Source organism: Carcharhinus amblyrhynchos, chromosome 10 (genome assembly GCF_965287045.1).
Source record: "Carcharhinus amblyrhynchos chromosome 10, sCarAmb.v2.hapA, whole genome shotgun sequence".
Classification (NCBI taxonomy): domain Eukaryota; kingdom Metazoa; phylum Chordata; class Chondrichthyes; order Carcharhiniformes; family Carcharhinidae; genus Carcharhinus; species Carcharhinus amblyrhynchos.
In genome coordinates, this window is record NC_137333.1 from 3,282,181 (window position 1) to 3,300,790 (window position 18,610).

The window sequence follows — 18,610 nt, forward strand, 5'->3', positions numbered from 1 at the left end:
TTTTATGATCCGAAATATGAATTTTCTCTCTTCACAGATACTACTTGACTTGCTCAGTATTTCCAGCTTTTTTAATAAGGCATGGGCAAGGAAACGATCTTCCGATCTTGTACACAGTGCAGTCTATTTGAATATGCCCAACAGTGTTGTATGTACATTTCTACTTTCCTTACAGTGGGCCTATACTTCAGGCAGAGTTCGCGGACTCTTCCAATGTTCTAATTCAACTTTGTTAGCTTTAGTACTTTTAAAGTAACTACACTACCAAAAATGAAAGACATCCAGGTTTACTTTTAAAGGCACTTTGTAAAAAAAAACATTCACTGTGTGAGAGAGATAACAATTTGCTATTGTGCAATAAGGAAGACACAGCATTTTATTCTATATGCATTGTTCAATTGAATCCAATGTTAAATCTCTTTCAGGAAATTACACACCAAGGCTCTGAAACATTTTGCTTAAAGAAGTTTAATGTGGGCTGCATTAGTTGAAGCCAAACTACCACTCACCAACATTTGACATGCTGTTGCTTTCTCCTCCAACCCCGCTGTCTTGATTCCAAAACTTTGTTGATCACCAAGGTTTACGAATTCCCAGCCATCATCCTCACTCATGTTCTCCATATCCTGTGCTAATAGAGAAAGATAAAATGCGCTTTATACATCATATTCAACGGGTTGCGCGTTCATCTTCTCAGGTAGTAAAGAGAATCCAAGGAGTGTTGTCAAACAAAATTTCACACCAAGACGCATATGGAGGTACTAAAACAGGCAATCAAAAGCTTAGTCAGGGGTAGGTTTTAAGGAGCGTCTTAAAGGCAACAGACTTGGTGTGGGGTAATTCTAAATATCGGAACCCGAGCTGAAGGCACCGTCGACAATGGTGGAAAGATGAAAATATGAGAGCAAGAATTGGAGACGTGGGGACAGCAGTAGATTAGAGATGCTACTTAAACACAACTCTTGTATATTTTAAAATGACTAATGTGACAGTGCTGTTAAAACTTCAATTTGTGGACATTAAACCCAAGGCAAATGATGTTTCCATTTATTCTAATTCAGTTAATGACTATTTTATAAAGACATGTACTTCTTATCATTCAACTCAAGAGTAGCTTCTTGCCTGCTGCTGTCAGACTTTTGAATGGATTTATCTTACGTTAAGTTGATCTTTCTCTACACCCCAGCTACGACTGTAACACTACATTCTGCACTCTCTCGTTTCCTTCTCGAAGGATGGTATGCTTTGTCTGTCTAGCGTCCAAGGAACAATGCTTTTCACTGTATGTTAATAGATTGACAATAATAAATCAGGTAATAAATCAAATGGAAAGTGCGCCACAGCTTCCCAGCTACCTACAGACATATTGAAAAACATGAGAAAGGGCATATGTAGTTTCTATTTTAAGAAAAACGCTAATTTGTGGACAGAATACACAAACAAATCTTGCTGGGAGGAAAGAAAGCGACTTGGCCACTTTTGGGAACGAGGCTCCTTCTGAGCATCTGACTCCCCATTCCAAAACGGTAGAAGCTGATTTTCAGCAATCATGCAGAAGATAATCACTTGTGCCCAAATATTACAGCCACATGCTGAGGAAACTGTGACCAGTATCTGCAATTTGACAACAGTACACGTTTAACAGTAATCACAACCTACTCAAAACAACCCTCTACTCCTCGCAGTCTGTGCGCCAACTGTTGCTCCACCTGCCTACTTGTGAGAAAATTAACATCCTCCGCAGTTGAGAATTCCTTCCTATTCAGCTTGTTAAACAATCTAACCCTTTAAACAATGGTATAGTTCTTCCAACATCTGCATTGCATCTTTGCTGTAATCATGTAAGACAGAGCATTTCAGATTACATGGGAACTAAATAGCAGTTTTTCATTTGATGCACATGTTTTTATTAAATGTTGACCAAAAAATTAGGATTTTAGACTTGATAATGCTAAATATATCTCCGCCTCCTTTCTGCTTCAATGCCTCCTGTACTTGTCAGAAGCTGCATGGAATAGAATCACAGAATCCCTACAGTGCAGGAGGAGGTGTGGTAGCACAGTAGTTAGCACTGCTGCTTCACAGCTACCAGGATCCAGGTTCGATTCCCAGCTTGGGTCACTGTCTGTGTGGAGTTTGCACATTCTCCTCGTGTCTGCGTGGGTTTCCTCCAAGTGCTCCGGTTTCCTCCCTTAGTGTCCTGAGATGCGTAGGTAAGAAGGATTAGCGGATAAAATATATGGGGATAGGGTCTGGATGGGATTGTGGTCGGTGCAGACTCGATGGGCCAATTAGCCTCTTTCTGCACCGAAAATCACATCCAGGCCCACAAACCCATACATTTACCCTAGCTAGTCCCCCAGACACTAAGTTGCAATTTAGCATGGCCAATTCACCTAACATGCACATCTTTTGGCTGTGGGAGGAAACTGGAGTGCCCAGAGGAAACCCACACAGACATGGGGAGAACGTGCAAACTCCATACAGGCAGGCACCCGAGGCTGGAATCAAACCTGGGTCCCTGGCGCTGTGAGGCAGCAGTGTTAACCACTGTGCCACCATACTGCCCAATATGGATGGGGTCCAAGTCCACGTGTGTCCGAAATCATTCAGTATCCCACTGAATTGACACATGTTTAATTCCAGACTAAAACGAAATTGAATCCAATTCTTCACACAGTAAACACAAATAAACTGACACTCCAAGTCTGGCAATGATAAGTCTACCTAATTTACTCAGAGGCAGATAGAGTTAGCTTGGGATCATTTGATTTAGAATCATAGAATTCCTGCAGCGCAGGAGAAGGCCATTCAGCCCACTGAGCCTGCACCAACCACAATTTCACCCAAGCCCTATCCCCGTAACCGCACGTATTTACTCTGCTATTCCCCCAAACACTAAGGGCTAATTTAGCATGGCCAACCCACCTAACCTGCACATCTTTGGACCGCGGGAGGAAAAACAGCATGCAATGGAAACCCACGCAGACACGAGGAGAACATGCAAACTCCACACAATCACCCAAGGCCGGAATTGAACCTGGGTCCCTGGCGCTGTGAGGCAGCAGCGCTAACCACCATGCCACCGATTTGCAGGGTTAGTTCTAAATCTATAAAGTGGCCTTAGCCACCAGCCTTCAAAAGGGCCACGATTTGTTTTAACCTGAGCCTTGGGATAATATTCATCAGGGTAGTTCAGGAATAAACAAATAGTTTTAGAGATCAAGTAAATAGTGATTAAATGCAATTGGCATACACTAACATGGATCTGTTTTTGTGCTAGAGGTATTACAAAATATCTGCTTGCCTGAAGCCCCATTACAAATACTCCAAAAAAATAGTCAACAGGATCATGGTTTACCAACTGCACAAAACAGTCTACTTTCAACATACAGCTCACAGTATTCCCATGTAGAATAGGTGAGGGCTGGGAAATGGGCTTATATGCATCTGTTGTACTTACTGTCCAGAAGGGCCACTTCAGGTTTAATCGAAGCAGTCTTCATAAGTGGCCCCATAACAACAGGAAGATACTGCTGGAACTCCTTACCAAGGATCTTGCACATTCTTGCCCAAGCAGAGATCATGTAAGATATCTAAATGAGGAATAGATAATTGGCTCAATTGATTCAATTAACATTGAATTCAACAACTTCAGATTATTAGCTCCACTCCACCTTGACCCCTATGTTTTCATTCTATTTTATGAAATTTTTAACTGTTCTCTACCTTTTATTTCTTTATTGTCCGTCTTTATTTTTCTTCCCCCTGTTCTTTCCCTTTACTTTATTCCCTTTTTCTTACCTTTTCCCCCACTTTTCTCAATTTTACCTCTCTCCTATCCATTTCCTTCCCTACCTCCCCCCACATCTTCAGCTGTCACTGTTTACCCTCGGATTTCATCTTCTCGGCCATTTGGCCATTCACACCTTCTACTCTCTCTATGGGCTGCCATTAGCAGCCTTTCCCCTTGTTTCCACGGCAACGACTCATTCTGCAGTAGAATATCTCCCACTTCCTATGCCTTTTAGCTTTGACAAAGGGTCATCTGGACTTGAAACATCAGCTCTTTCCTTTCCTTAGATGCTGCCAGACCTGCTGAGATTTTCCAGCATTCTCTTTTGGCTCAATTGATAGCCTGAATTCCAAATCTTTAACTGTTCCCTTCCTGGGCTAACAATTAATAGTCAGGCCCATTGTATTGAATATATGTAGACTTACCTACTAAATACATGGTTGGAATTTTAATAGGAACAGTTTTACAATAATATTCAGAGAGGCATATATAGTTCTTTACCTTGAGAGAGGTCTAAAGCAAGATTTGTTTACAGAATACTGAAGAAAATGTACATTTGTTTTATTAATGATATGGAAAATAGAGAAAGAATTGGAAGTTATTTTGGTTTGAAAATAGGTTTCCAATTTCTGTCATAAAGGAGAAATTGACATTCTATGGATTATTGATATTAGGTATCAACAATGTGGTTAAATTTTTCCATCTAAGACATTCAAACTTTCTTTTTAATATTTAGTTCATGGGATGTGGGCTTTGCCGGCAAGATAGGCATTCTTACTGCCCAACTGGTCTCAAGCTGGCTTTTTGAACCATGGAGGAAATGTGGATTATAGCTTTGTATCACAGTTTTTGATACAACTGATTGGTTTGCACAGCCACTGTGGGTCTGGAGTCACAAATAGGACAGACCAGAAAAGATGGCAGATTTCTTTCCCCAAAAACCATCAGTGAGCCAGATTTTTTTTTTTTTTAGAAAGACAATCCAGTAGAAGTCCTCATCTAATCAACTGAATTTAATTACCCAAACTGTAAAGTGGAATTTGAACTCACCTCTCTGGATTATAATCCAGTAACAACACCACTATACTGCTTACCCATAGCGAGTGGGACCATGATGCAAATTAACATCTCCGTATTCCATTCTCATTATGGAGAAGACTATCAATATTAAACAGTTTGAGGTACTGAGATTAGGTTACAGTGGATATTGTCAATCTGATCTGGCACTGTGCAGCTAAGGGAACATTCCTTTTGGTCAGTTAACAGAGAATCCTTCCACACGAATAAGCGCATTTCATTGGTTTTCCACTAATGGGAGAGTTGATAAGCAGAAGGCACAGATTCCAATATAGAATCCTCAAATCCCTAGAGTGCAGAAGGAGGCCATTTGGCCCATCGAGTCTGCACTGACCACAATCCTAACCAGGCCCTATCCCCGTAACAATGCATTTACCCTAGCTGGTCCCCCTGACACTAAGGGGCAATTTTAGCATGGCCAATCCACCTAACCTGCACATTTTGGAATGGGCAAAAACCAAATCAGAAAGAGAGCCAAGGAGAATGTTTTTATTTTCTTCTTAAAGACAGAGTTACAATGATTAGGATAGCAAAGCAGACTCAACAGTAACTTCAAAAAAGATTACTCCCTGGATTACTACCAGAAAAGAATGCAGAAATTCAAGGGAACTAACTTAATTTCCTTTACAAGGACTGGCAGAGAAATAACGAGTCGAAAGACTCTTGCACAGGTGGTGGCCAATAAACAGATTTCGTCCCCAAAAAAGAATGAACAATATAGTACAGGAACAGGCCATTTGGCCCACCAAGCCTGTGCTGGCACATGATGCCTTTCTAAACTAAAGTCTTCCTGCCTATATGTGGTCCATATCCCTCTATTTGCTGCCAATTCACGTATCTGTCAAGATGCTCTTAAATGTTGCTCGTGTATCTGCTTCTACCACCTCCTCTGGCAGTGCATTCCAGGCACTTACTATCCTCAGAGAAAGTGCCAAGGTTTTTGCTGTTTTAAAAAGCAAACATTCTCAAAAAAATTTCCTCTCACTCAGATCCATAGATGCTCTTGGCCCTTGGTCAAGCAGCTACTGCTTAGAAGATTTTGTTTTGAATTTGCATAGGCTGCAACATCTCCCTCAGCTACGTTCTCTCTCGATCACTTTCCCAGCTTGTGGCAGATGCCCGATTTTCCCCCTACACTACTCCCCCAACAGCTGCTGCTGGTCATGATCATCAGAAGGAGGCCATTCAGCCCATCGAGTCTGCACCGACCACAATCCCACCCAGGCCCTCCTCCCGTAACCCCATGGATTTATCTGAGCTGGTCCCCCTGACACTGAGGGGCAATTTTAGCATGGCCAATTCACCTAACCCGCACATCTTTGACTGGGCAAAAAGCAAATCAGAAAGAGAGCTGAGTCTTTTTACAGGAAGTGGATGCTGCTGGCTGGACCTGAATTTATTGCCCGTCTCTAACTGCCCCCTATTTCAGAACGCACTTTGAGAATTAACCACAATGCTACGGATCTGGAGTCACATGTAGGACAGGCCAGGTAGGAACAGCAGATTTCCTTCACTGAAGGACATTACTGAACAGATGGATTAAGGTAGATTAACAATGGGGTTTATGGTCATCCTTAAACATTTAATGCCAGATTCTTACTGATTTCAAATTTCACCATCTACCATGGTGGGATTTGAATCCGGGTCATAAGAACATAAGAGATAGGAGCAGGAGTAGGCCATCTAGCCCTTCGAGCCTGCCCCGCCATTCAACAAGATCATGGCTGATCTGAAGTGGATCAGTTCCACTTTCCTGCTTTCTGCCCATAACCCTTAATTCCCGTCTATCAGAAACCTACCTACCCGTGACTTAAATATATTTAGCGAGGTAGCCTCCACCACTTCAACGGGCAGAGAATTCCAGAGACTCACCACCCTTTGAGTGAAGAAGTTCCTCCTCAACTCTGATCTAAACTGGCATCCCCCCCCACCCCCCTCCGTTACTGAGGCTGTGCCCTCCAGTTCTGCTATCCCCAACGTATTATCCTGGGTCTTTGGATTGCCAGCTCAGCGACAATACCACTACACCACTGCTTCCCCAGTCTGAGGATTTAACTTCTGCTTTACATGCACACTGGCACTGCCAGCAATATGAAAGAGCAATTAGCATGTAAAAATCCTCAACCCAGAGAGATGCAGGAAGAACATTAACTCTTTTGGAAAATAAACAACAAAATGAAGAAAACGAGGATCTTTGGAAAGCTGGATCAGTTGATAGAAACTAGAAAACTTGCCATGCAATTCACCAGAAGGGGCATGTCTGCAGCAACACAATACTCAATGGAAAAGGTGATTCCTTAAGATTAATACTAAGCGCTCAAATGCCAGACCTTTATTGTCAGAGAGTTTCAAAATAAGTGGACATACCTGTGGGTCGTCATCCTCCAATTCACTGGAATCAGTTTGGGTTTTTAGAAGCAACTGCATCACATCAGAGGCATCTTGCATGAACTACAAAACACAACTGGAGTTAATGGAATGAACGATAAGGCTGAAAACAGGAACAGCTCTGAAGCTTTGAATGCATCAGGGTTACCTTATCTTTACCGACAGCTAGGCCTATCAGGCTGATGCACTCAATGGTTTTCCCTCTCAGGAGACGTAGCTCTTTCTGCACTCCGTTTTCCACAATGTGCTTCAACGATGGCATGAATAGGTCGTAGTACGGGACAAATTTCTCCTCTGCGGTGTCAGCCACGGATGCAATAGATGTCACAACCTGCTCTAATACCAGTTTGGTCCCTTTCTGTACGAGCTTTAGAGAAGACAAAACATCAATGCATACAGTTTCTCCATAGTCTTGGTACATACGGACAGTGTTGAATAAGCGGGAAAGCTTTTTCATCTCATGGTTGCCTGGCGTATTAGGAGGAGGCTACTCAGTCCAACAAGTCTGATCTGCCATTCAATTAGATCACAGAATCTTAAAGAACAAAGAACAGTTCAGCACAGGAACAGGCCCTTTGGCTCACCAACCCTGCACCGACACATGATGCCTTTCTAAACTAAAGTCTTCCTGCCTCTACGCGGTCCGTATCCCTCTATTCCCTGCCTATTCATGTCTCTGTCCAGATGCTTCCTGAATGTTATAGAATCTACTTCCACAACCTCCCCCTTACATCTCTTTTAAACTTCCCCCTCTCACTTTCAACCTATGCCCCCGAGCAATTGACCTTTCGACCTTGGGAAAAAGACTGAATATCCACTCTATCCAAACCTTTCATGATCTTGTAAACCTCCATCAGGTCCCCCTTCATTCTCTGACACTCCAATGAAAACAATCCAAGAAAACAAATCTCTTCTGCACCCTTTCCAATGCATCAACACCCTTCTGGTAGAGTGGCGGTCAGAACTGTATACAATACTCCAAATGCAGCCAAACCAAAGTCTTATCCAGCTGCAACATGATTTTCCAATTCCTATACCCAACGCCCCGACCAATGAAGGCCAGCATGCTATAAGCCTTCTTGAGCATCCGAGTTGCCACCTTCAGGGAACTGTGGATCTGCATGCCTAGATCCCTCTGTATGTTAATAACTCCAATTACCCACATTTTATCCAGATGTCTTGTTATCCTTACTCAAAAAAAAATCTGCCAACTGCAGCTATGAAAATTTCAATTGAAGCCCAGTCTTTTGGGACAATAGATTACACATCATCACTTCCCTTCCAGGGCTTTCTGATTTCAACAGCTTAGCTCTAAGTTTAAGGTTGTGTTCTTCTTGTTCTGGATTCACCCACTAGGGGGAAACTATTTTGCTCTATCCACTCTACTAAATACAGATATTATTTTAATCACTTCAGCTACATCAGGCCTCAGCTGTCCAATTTCATGGGAATACAAATTGATGCAAATCCTCAACTTAACTGATGGCAGCACGCTAGCACAATGGTTAGCACTGCTGCCTCACAGCGTAGGGACCCTGGTTTGATTCCCAGTTTGGGTCACTGTCTGTGTGGCGTTTGCATGCTCTCCCAGTGTCTGCCTGGGTTTCCTTCCACAATCCAAAGATGCATGGGTTAGGTGAACTGACCATGCTAAAGTGCCCCTTAGCGTCGCGCGGGGGCCGGGGGGGGGGGGGGGGGGGGGGGTGCGCACACACATGCGTGCTAGCCAGGTTAAATGCGAGGGGTTATGAGGATAGGGCCTCAGTGGAATTGGTTGGTGCAAACTCGACGGGCCAAATGGCCTCTTTCTGCACTGTATGATTGATTCTACGATTCTAACCGATTAGACTGATTCTGTCAGCGGAATCTGCACTGTACACTCTCAAAAGATAATTTATTCCTCCTGTAACGTTTTGCCCAAAATTAAGCTCAGTTCTCCACAGGAGGTCTGACCAAGAAACAACCCATTCTAACCCACTATAGGCAAAGCCTAACATTTCATTTCTGATTACATTTGTATCTGTATACTAGCTTTTATTGATTGTAACTCAACACCAGTATTTCTTCGGTCCGGAACAATTTCTACTCTCTAGCCATTAAGAAAACTTTCCAGTTTGTCTTTCCTAGATTATCTCACACTTTCCTTCATTAAATTCCATCCGCCACACTCACTTAATCTGGGTGTACATTCCTTTGCAACTACCAGCTTCCACCTGTGCAACTTAGCGCCACTTGGATATACACCTATTCATCCCTCCATGCCAGTCATGAATAAATAAAGGAAACATGAAATAGGAGCAGGAGTAAGTCATTCGGCCCCTCGAGCTGTTCCAGTGAAAAAGATCTTGCTTGTACCACCCCCGCTATCGTTTAATTCCCAACTGCCTTGTCAGTCAAAAATCTGCCTAAGTCGTGAATACATAACCTAACCGCCAACGCTCTCTGGGGGCATTAATAAATAAATAATTAATGCAAAGCCGAGGCCCCAGTTCAGATCCCCAAGGAACAGCACTTGTCACATTCCGTCAAAGAAATATTCCCTTTATCTCTACTCAAATGACAAACCTCATTATTATCATATCATAGAATAGCATAGAATCCCTGCAGTACAGAGGGGCGCCATTTGGCCCATCAAGTCTGCACCAACCACAATCCCACCTCCATATCCCCACATATTTACCCACTAATCCCTCTAACCTACACATCTCAGGACACTAAGGGCAATTTTAGTATGGCCAATCAATCAAACTAACTCGCACATCTTTGGACTGTGGGAGAAAACTGGAGCACCTGGAGAAAATCCACGCAGACACGAGGAGAATGTGCAAACTCCAGACAGACAGTGACCCGAGGCGGGGATCAAACCCAGGTCCCTGGAGCTGTGAAGCAGCAGTGCTAACCACTGTGCTAACCACTGTGCTACCGTGCTGCCCTTTAGGTTATGTATTCACGACTTAGGCAGATTTTTGACTGACAAGGCAGTTGAGAATTACTCTTGACTGACTCAAACCTGTGGCTGCATGCTACTGATAAATCAGGTCAATATTTAAAAAGGGTTACATTTTGCAATAAAGTTTAACCTAGTACTGTGGATCAAGAAAGAAGACGACCAACCAGAAATGGATATCGAAATAGCTTACCTCCTGTAATTTAGCTACCATGATAACATGCAGGTGATTTACTAGATTGTCAAGGTATGGGAGTAGCAGCGATTTGGGGCAATCTTCAGTAAAGTTAATAAGAGCAGCAGCAGCGTGAGCTTGAACCCGTGGATTAGCCTGATCTTCCATGGTTTGCAGGAGAGCGGAAATGACCTGTTTGAAACAAAAAAAACGCTGTTAGCCGAAACCAATCGTGCTCCCTCTATGGTCCCATGACACTGGGACTTCAGCAAATTTCTCAGAAAAGCCACAGAGAACAGCAATCTATTATAATTTGCAATTGTAATGTCAAAATTTAAAAAGACGGCGAACTGGTAAAAGCCAAAGGCGTATCATATTGTCAGCCGTGTTTACGTTAAGACGTATCATTAACAATTTCATGCAAAAGTATAAGATCATGCTATTGCTTTACAAAGAGGTTCATATTCCCAAAAAAAAGATGCTTACTTTGTCATGAAACTTTCTCTGGAAGGTTGGTGCAAAGTCTGTGGCCATTTGGCCTATTGCATTACAAGCTGCATATCTAACTCTTGGGTGCTAAAATAAAATCAGAAGGATATTACATTTCCTGCAGTTCATCATAAAAAAAACAAAGGTTTCATATTGTAGAATAGTCAAAACTAACTGTATAAAATCATTGCCTGAGCTTAAAATTTGGAATATAACAGATTTAATAATTATTTATTATTCATAAGTAAGCTTACATCAACACTGCAATGAAGTTATGAGAAAATCCTCCAGTAGCCACACTCCAGTGCCTGTTTGGATACACTGAGGGAGAATTTAGCATGGCCAATGCTCTTAACCAGCACATCTTTCAGACTGTAGGAGGAAACCCACACAGACACAAGGAGAATGTGCAAATTCTGCAGAGACAGTGATCCAAGCCAGGAATCGAACCCGGGTCCCTGGAGCTGCGAGGCAGTAGTGCTAACCACTGTGCCATTGTGGTACCTCCAATTTAACATAAGAACTAGGAGCAGGAGTAGGCCGTCTAGCCCCTCGAACCTGCCCCGCCATTCAGTAAGATCATGGCTGATCTGAAAGTGGTTCCGTTCCACTTACCCACCTGCTCTCCATAACCCTCAATTCCCTTATTGATCAGAAATCTATCTACCTGTGACTTAAACACATTTAATGAGGTAGCCTCCACTGCTTCAATGGGCAGAGAATTTCAAAGATTCACTACCCTCAGAAGTTGTTCCTCCTCAACTCTGTTCTAAATTGACTTCCCCTTATTTTGAGGCTGTGCCCTCTAGTTCTTGTTTCCTTTCTAAGTGGAATTAATCTCTGTCTCTACCCTGTCTAGCCCCTTCATTATCTTATATGTCTCTAAGATCCCCTCTCAGCCCTCTAAACTCCACCAAGTACAGGCCCAATCTCTCCTCATAAGCTAACCCCCTCATCTCCGGTATCAACCTGGTGAATCTTCTCTGCACTCCCGCCAAGGCCAATATATCCTTTCGCAAATAAGGGGACCAAAATTGCACACAGTACTCTAGTTGCAGCCTCACCAGTACCTTGTGCAATTGCAGCAAGACCTGCCTGCTTTTATACTCCAACCCCCTCGTGATAAAGGCCAACGTTCCATTTGCCTTCTTGATCACCTGCTGCTCCTGCAGACTGACTTCTTGCAATTCATGCACAAGGACCCCCAGGTCCCTCTGCACAGTAGCATGTTGTAATTTTTCACCATTTAAATAATAGTCCATTTTACAATTATTCCTTCCAAAGTGGATAACCTCACAGTTGCCAACATTACACTCCATCTGTCAGATACTCGCCCATTCACTTAGCCTACCTAAATCTCTTTCAGTGGTATATAGTAAACGCTGTTCGTCAGAGTGGCCAACTTATCCATTTCACCAAACTCCGATCACCAGGTGCTCCAATATCATTCTCCTTCAACTAAGTCTCTTTACTTGCCAGAAGAAGCTGCCCCGCACTGGATCAATATCTCAGCGAAATGGACAGTTTTCACACGCAAGGCAAAGGTCACTGGCAGGACAGTCATCACACTGAAACAACATACTTTATTTCATTTCACTCACTGGATCTTGAAGAAACAGCAGGACAAAATTCACAATCTCATTGAGTATCCCCTCCATTTGCTGATGACAACCTTCTCCTATAGCAGACAAGGCCATCAGGCCCGCATGCCTGTACTTCCAGTCAGCTGCAAGGAAACATCACAACTTGTGTTAAAATACGTAATTACAGTAAATTTACCATCTAACATCTATGCAGTCTAACAAGAATTGAGTGTGTCAAAGGTGGCATTAGGACAAGAGAATAAAACCCTGGCCAAAAAGGATTTAAAGCTCATCTTAAAAGGAGCAGAGAAAAGTGGGAGAGGTTTAGAGGAGGAATATCAGAGCTTAGGGGCTTTGAAGACAGAAATGCATCCACCAATGCTGAGGTAGTTTAAGAAGTCTCACAACACCAGGTTAAATTCAATCTACCTCTCCACTCACCTGATGAAGGAGCAGTGCTCCAAAAGCTCATGACTCTAAATAAGCTTATTGGACTTTAATCTGGTGTTGTGAGACCTCTTTCTGTGCCTACCCCAGTCCAATGTCGGTGTCTCCACTTCATGGTACTTTATGTGTCATCAACTGTTTATAACAAAAAGCCATTGTGGACACTGACGGTGCAGAAACAGTATTGGTCAGATCATTTTTTTGGTGATGCTAGCTGCTCTTTAAATGGCCCCTTGGCCCAAGTGGATTCCTAAAACAAATGGTCTACAAGTTAAGCTATGAACCTCAACAGATGACAACTTGTTGACAAGCTCAATATTCAGCCTTCGAAGGCACATGTAAATGATTCACTCTCAGACTGAGTTCCACACATGAGCAACATTGGAAATAGGAATACTGAACTTTCAAGTGCTAGATAATTTTGACAGCTTCCATAACGTCAGATTCCACTGAGGCTAAAGCAACAGGACAATAATTTGAAGGATGGGAGGTTATATAATGGGTTGGGATGAACAAGAGCAAATTTTCAGAGGTACTGCAAATACGAGTACAAAAAAATTACATGGGACTAGGGAAATATTAATTTGTAGTAACAGGAACCAATATAACAGACTGTTTGAATACAGTGAATAATACCTGTGCTAGTGCTTGTATAACACATGCATCTGACGCACACTGTCAGAACCCTGATTTTGTTCTGCCAATTGGAAATATAAAGTGCCCCTGCCAAGAGAGGTGACAGTGCACAGACCTAACTTCCATGGTACTGCCAAGGTGCTGCCAGAATTTTCAGTTTTTGATATAAACCTGAAATACAAAACCATCTCTGCTTTCGGACGTGCATGAAAATCTGAAATGGAATAAAAATGATGATTTTCACCCACTCGTTGTGGGTTTGGCTTTCTGGTGAAGAGTGTTGTGTTGTGTAGCAATCATTTGGTGCTTCTTTCATTGATTACAGGAGCTATGCATAATTAACACTGTTAGAAAGCTAGCTACTAACTACCTCCAAACAAAACTGACATCAAATAGCAGGATTTGGTTAGATTAATTAAGTGAGATATTTTTGACATGCTGTCAAAGCTTTTCATCCTGCAATCACCAGGAGAGAATCACAAGAATACCAAAGGGAACAACAATCTATACTGCATGAGAAAAGGGAGTGATTGGTTGGCAAACTGATTCCGGTAGGTCGAAGTGTTGCAACGGAGAATGCACCAGGGAAGTCAGCCCCAAGTGGAATAAACCATATTCAACTAACACTACCCAATTAATGAGAGTGTATCCAGTACAACCTGCAGACTACAGCCAACATATTGCCAAGACAGAAACTGGCACAGCAAATTCTACTTAATTCTTTCAATCTCAAATGTAAAATACTGGATTTCAATCTGACATGAATGCCGAGGGCTACCCTGAATTTCGGGTATCCTTCTCATGGCACACCAGCATGGCACAAGAGTTGTGTACTGAGATCACCAAGGACTATAGACATTTCAACAAAATATCAGTGAAGCTTCCTTGATCTGTGTTTGAAGTATGTTACTTTCCTGCTCTCCCAGTTTTTAAGAAATTATTTCACTGACTATGAGCATTGCCTGCTAGGCCAGCATTTGTTGCTCATCCTTAGCCGCCCTGGGGAAGATGGCAATAAGCTGCCTTCTTGAACTACTGCAATCTATCTCACGCAAGTTTGCCTACAGTGAAGTGAGGAAAGGATTTTGACCATGTAACAGTGAAAGGATGGCAAATTTAGTTCAAAGCCAGGATGGTGCGTGACTTGGGAGGGGAACTTGCATATGCTGCCCTTGTCCTTCTAAGTAGTAGAGTTATGGGTTTGGAAGATGCTGTTGAAGGAGCCTTGGTGAGTTGCTACGGTGCATCTTGCATATAGTACATACTGCTGCCACTGTATCTCGGTGGTGGAGGAGTGAATGTTTATGGTGGTTGATAGGACGTCAAACAAACGTTCCACTATGCCTTTGTTAAGAGGCAAACAGGCAATCACTCAATTTGGCTTTGAAACCAACTTTCTAGAATGTTGACTACAGGCCCTTACTCAGCAATGTCTGTTTTCCCTGTGAGGCAGCAACTTGTGAATTTGGCAAAAGCATTACCAATTTAACTGAAGAAAATCTGAGATTAGCCTAAATAGGTCAATACATGTTTTTAAAAATGGATTTGCTCAAACTAGATAACTTACTGCAAAGCAATTCACGTGACCAAATGCATCATACTTACGGTTTTGTAACATCTGCATGATATGTTCTTTTATCAGTGGAAGCACGACTTTACCACCCAGACCACAGGCTATCCTGTCCAGGGCACTTTCACCAGCAACAGCATTGCTAAATTAAAACAAAAACAGAAAATAAAGTCAATGCAAGGTCCTAGCAAAGATGTTAACAATTAACTTTACATGTAATTTTTTAAAAATTACAAAGGCAAAATTAATTGAAGTCAAATGAATGATACCTTGAACCTTTCTGAACCAAAATGAGCCTCATTAGCAAGTCAACCTCTTTAATCAAATTTCTAAGGTTCACATCTGTACTTTTGAATGAAAAGAGTTTTAAGGATTATCACAAAAGGGGGAGACTGGGAGCGAGAGTGGGGAGCAAACATGGTGTGAGAGAGAGAGAGAGAGAGAGAGAGAGAGAGAGAGAGAGAGAAAAAGTAGTTTTAGTAAGGGAACTCCAAAGTGTAGGACCTTTGGCAACAAAAAGATACAGCTGCCAACGGTGTAGTGATTAAAATTGGGGATGTGCAAGAGGCCAAATTGGAAAACTTCGCAGATTTTCAAGACTTTAGGGCAGGAGGAGTTTTCAGAGATAGGGATGGGAAGAACCATAAAGAGATGAGAATTTCAAAATCAAGACAGTGCTGCACTGGAAGATGATGCAAGCCAGTGGCTACAAGATGATGAACAGGGCTTGGTGTGAGCTAGGATTCAGGCAGCAGAAATTGGTTAGGAGTTGTAGTGTGAATTTATTTCAAAATTTTATTTCGCTGCTAACTCCTAACACTTGCACACTGACTGACTTGTCCAAGGTAAGTGAGCTAATCTACAATACAAGTAATGAGGGAGAGATTTGGAACACCAATTGTAAACTTTTTTGGGATGGGAATTGGAGTCCACTTGATTTCTTTCTTGAGCAGTTTCTAGTAACCAGTTAAGAAGGAAATCAGCAACGACGTCAGCCTGGAAGCCAGCTACCTATCCTGTTTAATCGCTACAAGATATACAAGGCAAAACCACCACAGTCCCAGATGACCATAGGCTGCTTTTGGAGGGGACAGAGCTGACCGGAGGTGATTTAACCTGAAAATCACCATACATCAGGCAAGGGCAAGGTTGAGAAAGGTGGAACCTTCAGGAATGACCTCAGCTGGTTTGGGAATTGAACATGTGCTGTTAGCAGGTGTATACCTTAGAGGTGGACGTTTCCTTTTAAGGACAAAAGCATTACTCTTCAGCATGGTAATAAGTGAAATTGGTGACAGCAGTATTTTGCAATATGGTCAGCTGTGCTATTCTGACATCAGACATAACAGAGCTTCAATAGATATAATCCATTCAGCGAGAACAGTCATATCTTTCTCACCCTGAAAGACATTCACTGCAATGGAATCTAACTACAGGAAAGAATTAAATTAGTCACACAAAGAATAAACAATCTTAGTACTTCAGTTGTAATTAAACTTGCCCAGTGCAAATCGTTAGTTAATTAGCTTTTATAGTATTGCTGTTAAAGATAATTCAGGCAAGAAATACAAAATAAATTACAACACATCTTCGTTGGAGGTTCCAGTGGTTAGCACTGCTGCCTCAATGCCAGGGACCTAGGTTTGATTCCTGGCTTGGGTCACTGTCTGTGCAGAGTCTGCACATCCTCCTCATATCTGCATGGGTCTCCTCCAGGGTGCTCCGGTTTCCTCCCACTGTCCACAAGACTTGCTGGTTAGGTGCATTGGTCATAATAAATTCTCCCTCAGTGTACCCAAACAGATATGGTTTGATTCCCTGCTTGGGTCACTCTCTGTGCAGAGTCTGTACATTTTCCCCGTGTCTGCATGGGTTTCCTCCAGGTGCTCCTGGTTCCTCCCACAGTCCAAAAGACGTGGTTAGACACATTGAGGGAGAATTTAGCATGGCCAATGTACCCAAACAGGCGCAGGACTGTGGTGACTAGAGGATTTTCGCAGTAACTTCATTACAGTGTTAACATAAGCCTATGTGTGACACTAAAAAACTTTAAACTTTGGTGCTCATCTGATTGAAGCCCCTGACTTTTCAAAAATAAGCTCATATTCATTAAATGCGAATTACCTGTCGAAGTCATCATCTTCAAGTTCATCTGAATTTGACCAGTTTTCATCATTCTCTAAATCCACCATCATTGCCAGCATCTGTGGAACTGAGGAAAGATATTTTAATGAAAATAAAATCCACCATCTCTTAACATCCATTTTAGCAATAAACATTTCTCTTTGAAGTAGATCAGGAAAAATGGGATGTAGCACATGTGTTAGTTTAAACCATGTTTGATGGCAGTATACCAGTCCTGGTGTCAGCTGTAGCTTAGTGGATAACACTCGCACCTTTCAAATCGCTGGATTCAGGATTCAAGTCCCACTCCAGGGTCCCCGAGCACAGAAATCAAGTGAAATATTGAGGGAGTGCTGCACTGTTGGAGGGGCTCTTTTTCAGATGAGATGTGAAACTGAGACCCCATCTGACTGCCTGGGAGCGTACAAAAGCTCCCAATAAATTTTATTTCAAAAAGGAGCAAGGGAGTTATCTCCACTATCCTGGCCAATGTTTATCCCTCAATCAACATCACAAAAAAAAACAGATTGGTCATTATCACACTGCTGTTTGAGAGAGTTTGCTGGTCTCAAATTGGATGCCATGTTTCTCGAATTATAACAGTGACTACACTGGTACTCCATTGGTTATAAAGTGCTTTAAATGCCTGGTGGTCACAAGAAGTACTTTTTTTTAATTTCTGCAACAACTAGGAGTACAGTTTTCACCTGGTATTAAAAACAGCAAGTATAGAAATATGTTGTCAAAACAGAACCAGCTAAAAACTAAGTTTGTTTGTTCATGCTGTACTTGATGCAGTCCATTAACTTCCAGGTGAAGCATTTGAGTATAAACTTGAGAAATTTCACCCAATGGACAGTTAAAATTCATAACTAAAGCACAACTTTAGTATTATCACCAGCATCTGTGCATTAAAAGAATGAGTGTATCATTTTATTTACACCACAGCTCTCCCCGGACACAGTACCGATGATTTATTTTGAGTCCAATCAGATTTTTTCAAGTATATACCGATAGCTTACTCATTAGATAACAAATTTGCCTTCTTTGGCCAGTCAACAGCATACAAACATTAACACTGCAAATCTTTAAGCACAAAGTGAACAGAGTTCTAGTACTGGCTGTGCACAACAAGTCACGATTTGGAGATGGTGTTGGACTGGGATAAACACCGCAAGAAGTCTCACAACACCAGGTTAAAGTTCAACAGGTTTTTTTTGGTAGTAAACACCACTAGCTTTCAGAATGCTGTTCCTTTGTCAGGTGAGTGGAGAGAATTCTCTGGGAGAACTCTCCAGTCACCTGACGAAGGAACAGTGTTCCGAAAGCTAGCTGTGTTTACTACCAAATAAACCTGTTGGACTTTAACCTGGTGTTG

The 18,610-nt window shown here is 42.2% G+C and overlaps 1 protein-coding gene across 1 annotated transcript in view; it reads right to left on the reverse strand.

The window, feature by feature from the left end:
* The window catches only part of kpnb3 (karyopherin (importin) beta 3), a 61,386-nt gene that overhangs the window by 13,059 nt on the left and 29,717 nt on the right, over positions 1 to 18,610 (reverse strand). Inside the window, exons 9-17 of the mRNA XM_080198068.1 lie at positions 17,233 to 17,320; positions 15,144 to 15,250; positions 12,474 to 12,598; positions 10,870 to 10,959; positions 10,402 to 10,575; positions 7,410 to 7,628; positions 7,241 to 7,324; positions 3,464 to 3,596; positions 510 to 631 (exon numbers count right to left, since the gene is read on the reverse strand). Of these exons, the coding sequence (XP_080054194.1) occupies positions 510 to 631; positions 3,464 to 3,596; positions 7,241 to 7,324; positions 7,410 to 7,628; positions 10,402 to 10,575; positions 10,870 to 10,959; positions 12,474 to 12,598; positions 15,144 to 15,250; positions 17,233 to 17,320 (1,142 nt within the window). The remainder of the gene's footprint in view (positions 1 to 509; positions 632 to 3,463; positions 3,597 to 7,240; positions 7,325 to 7,409; positions 7,629 to 10,401; positions 10,576 to 10,869; positions 10,960 to 12,473; positions 12,599 to 15,143; positions 15,251 to 17,232; positions 17,321 to 18,610) is intronic.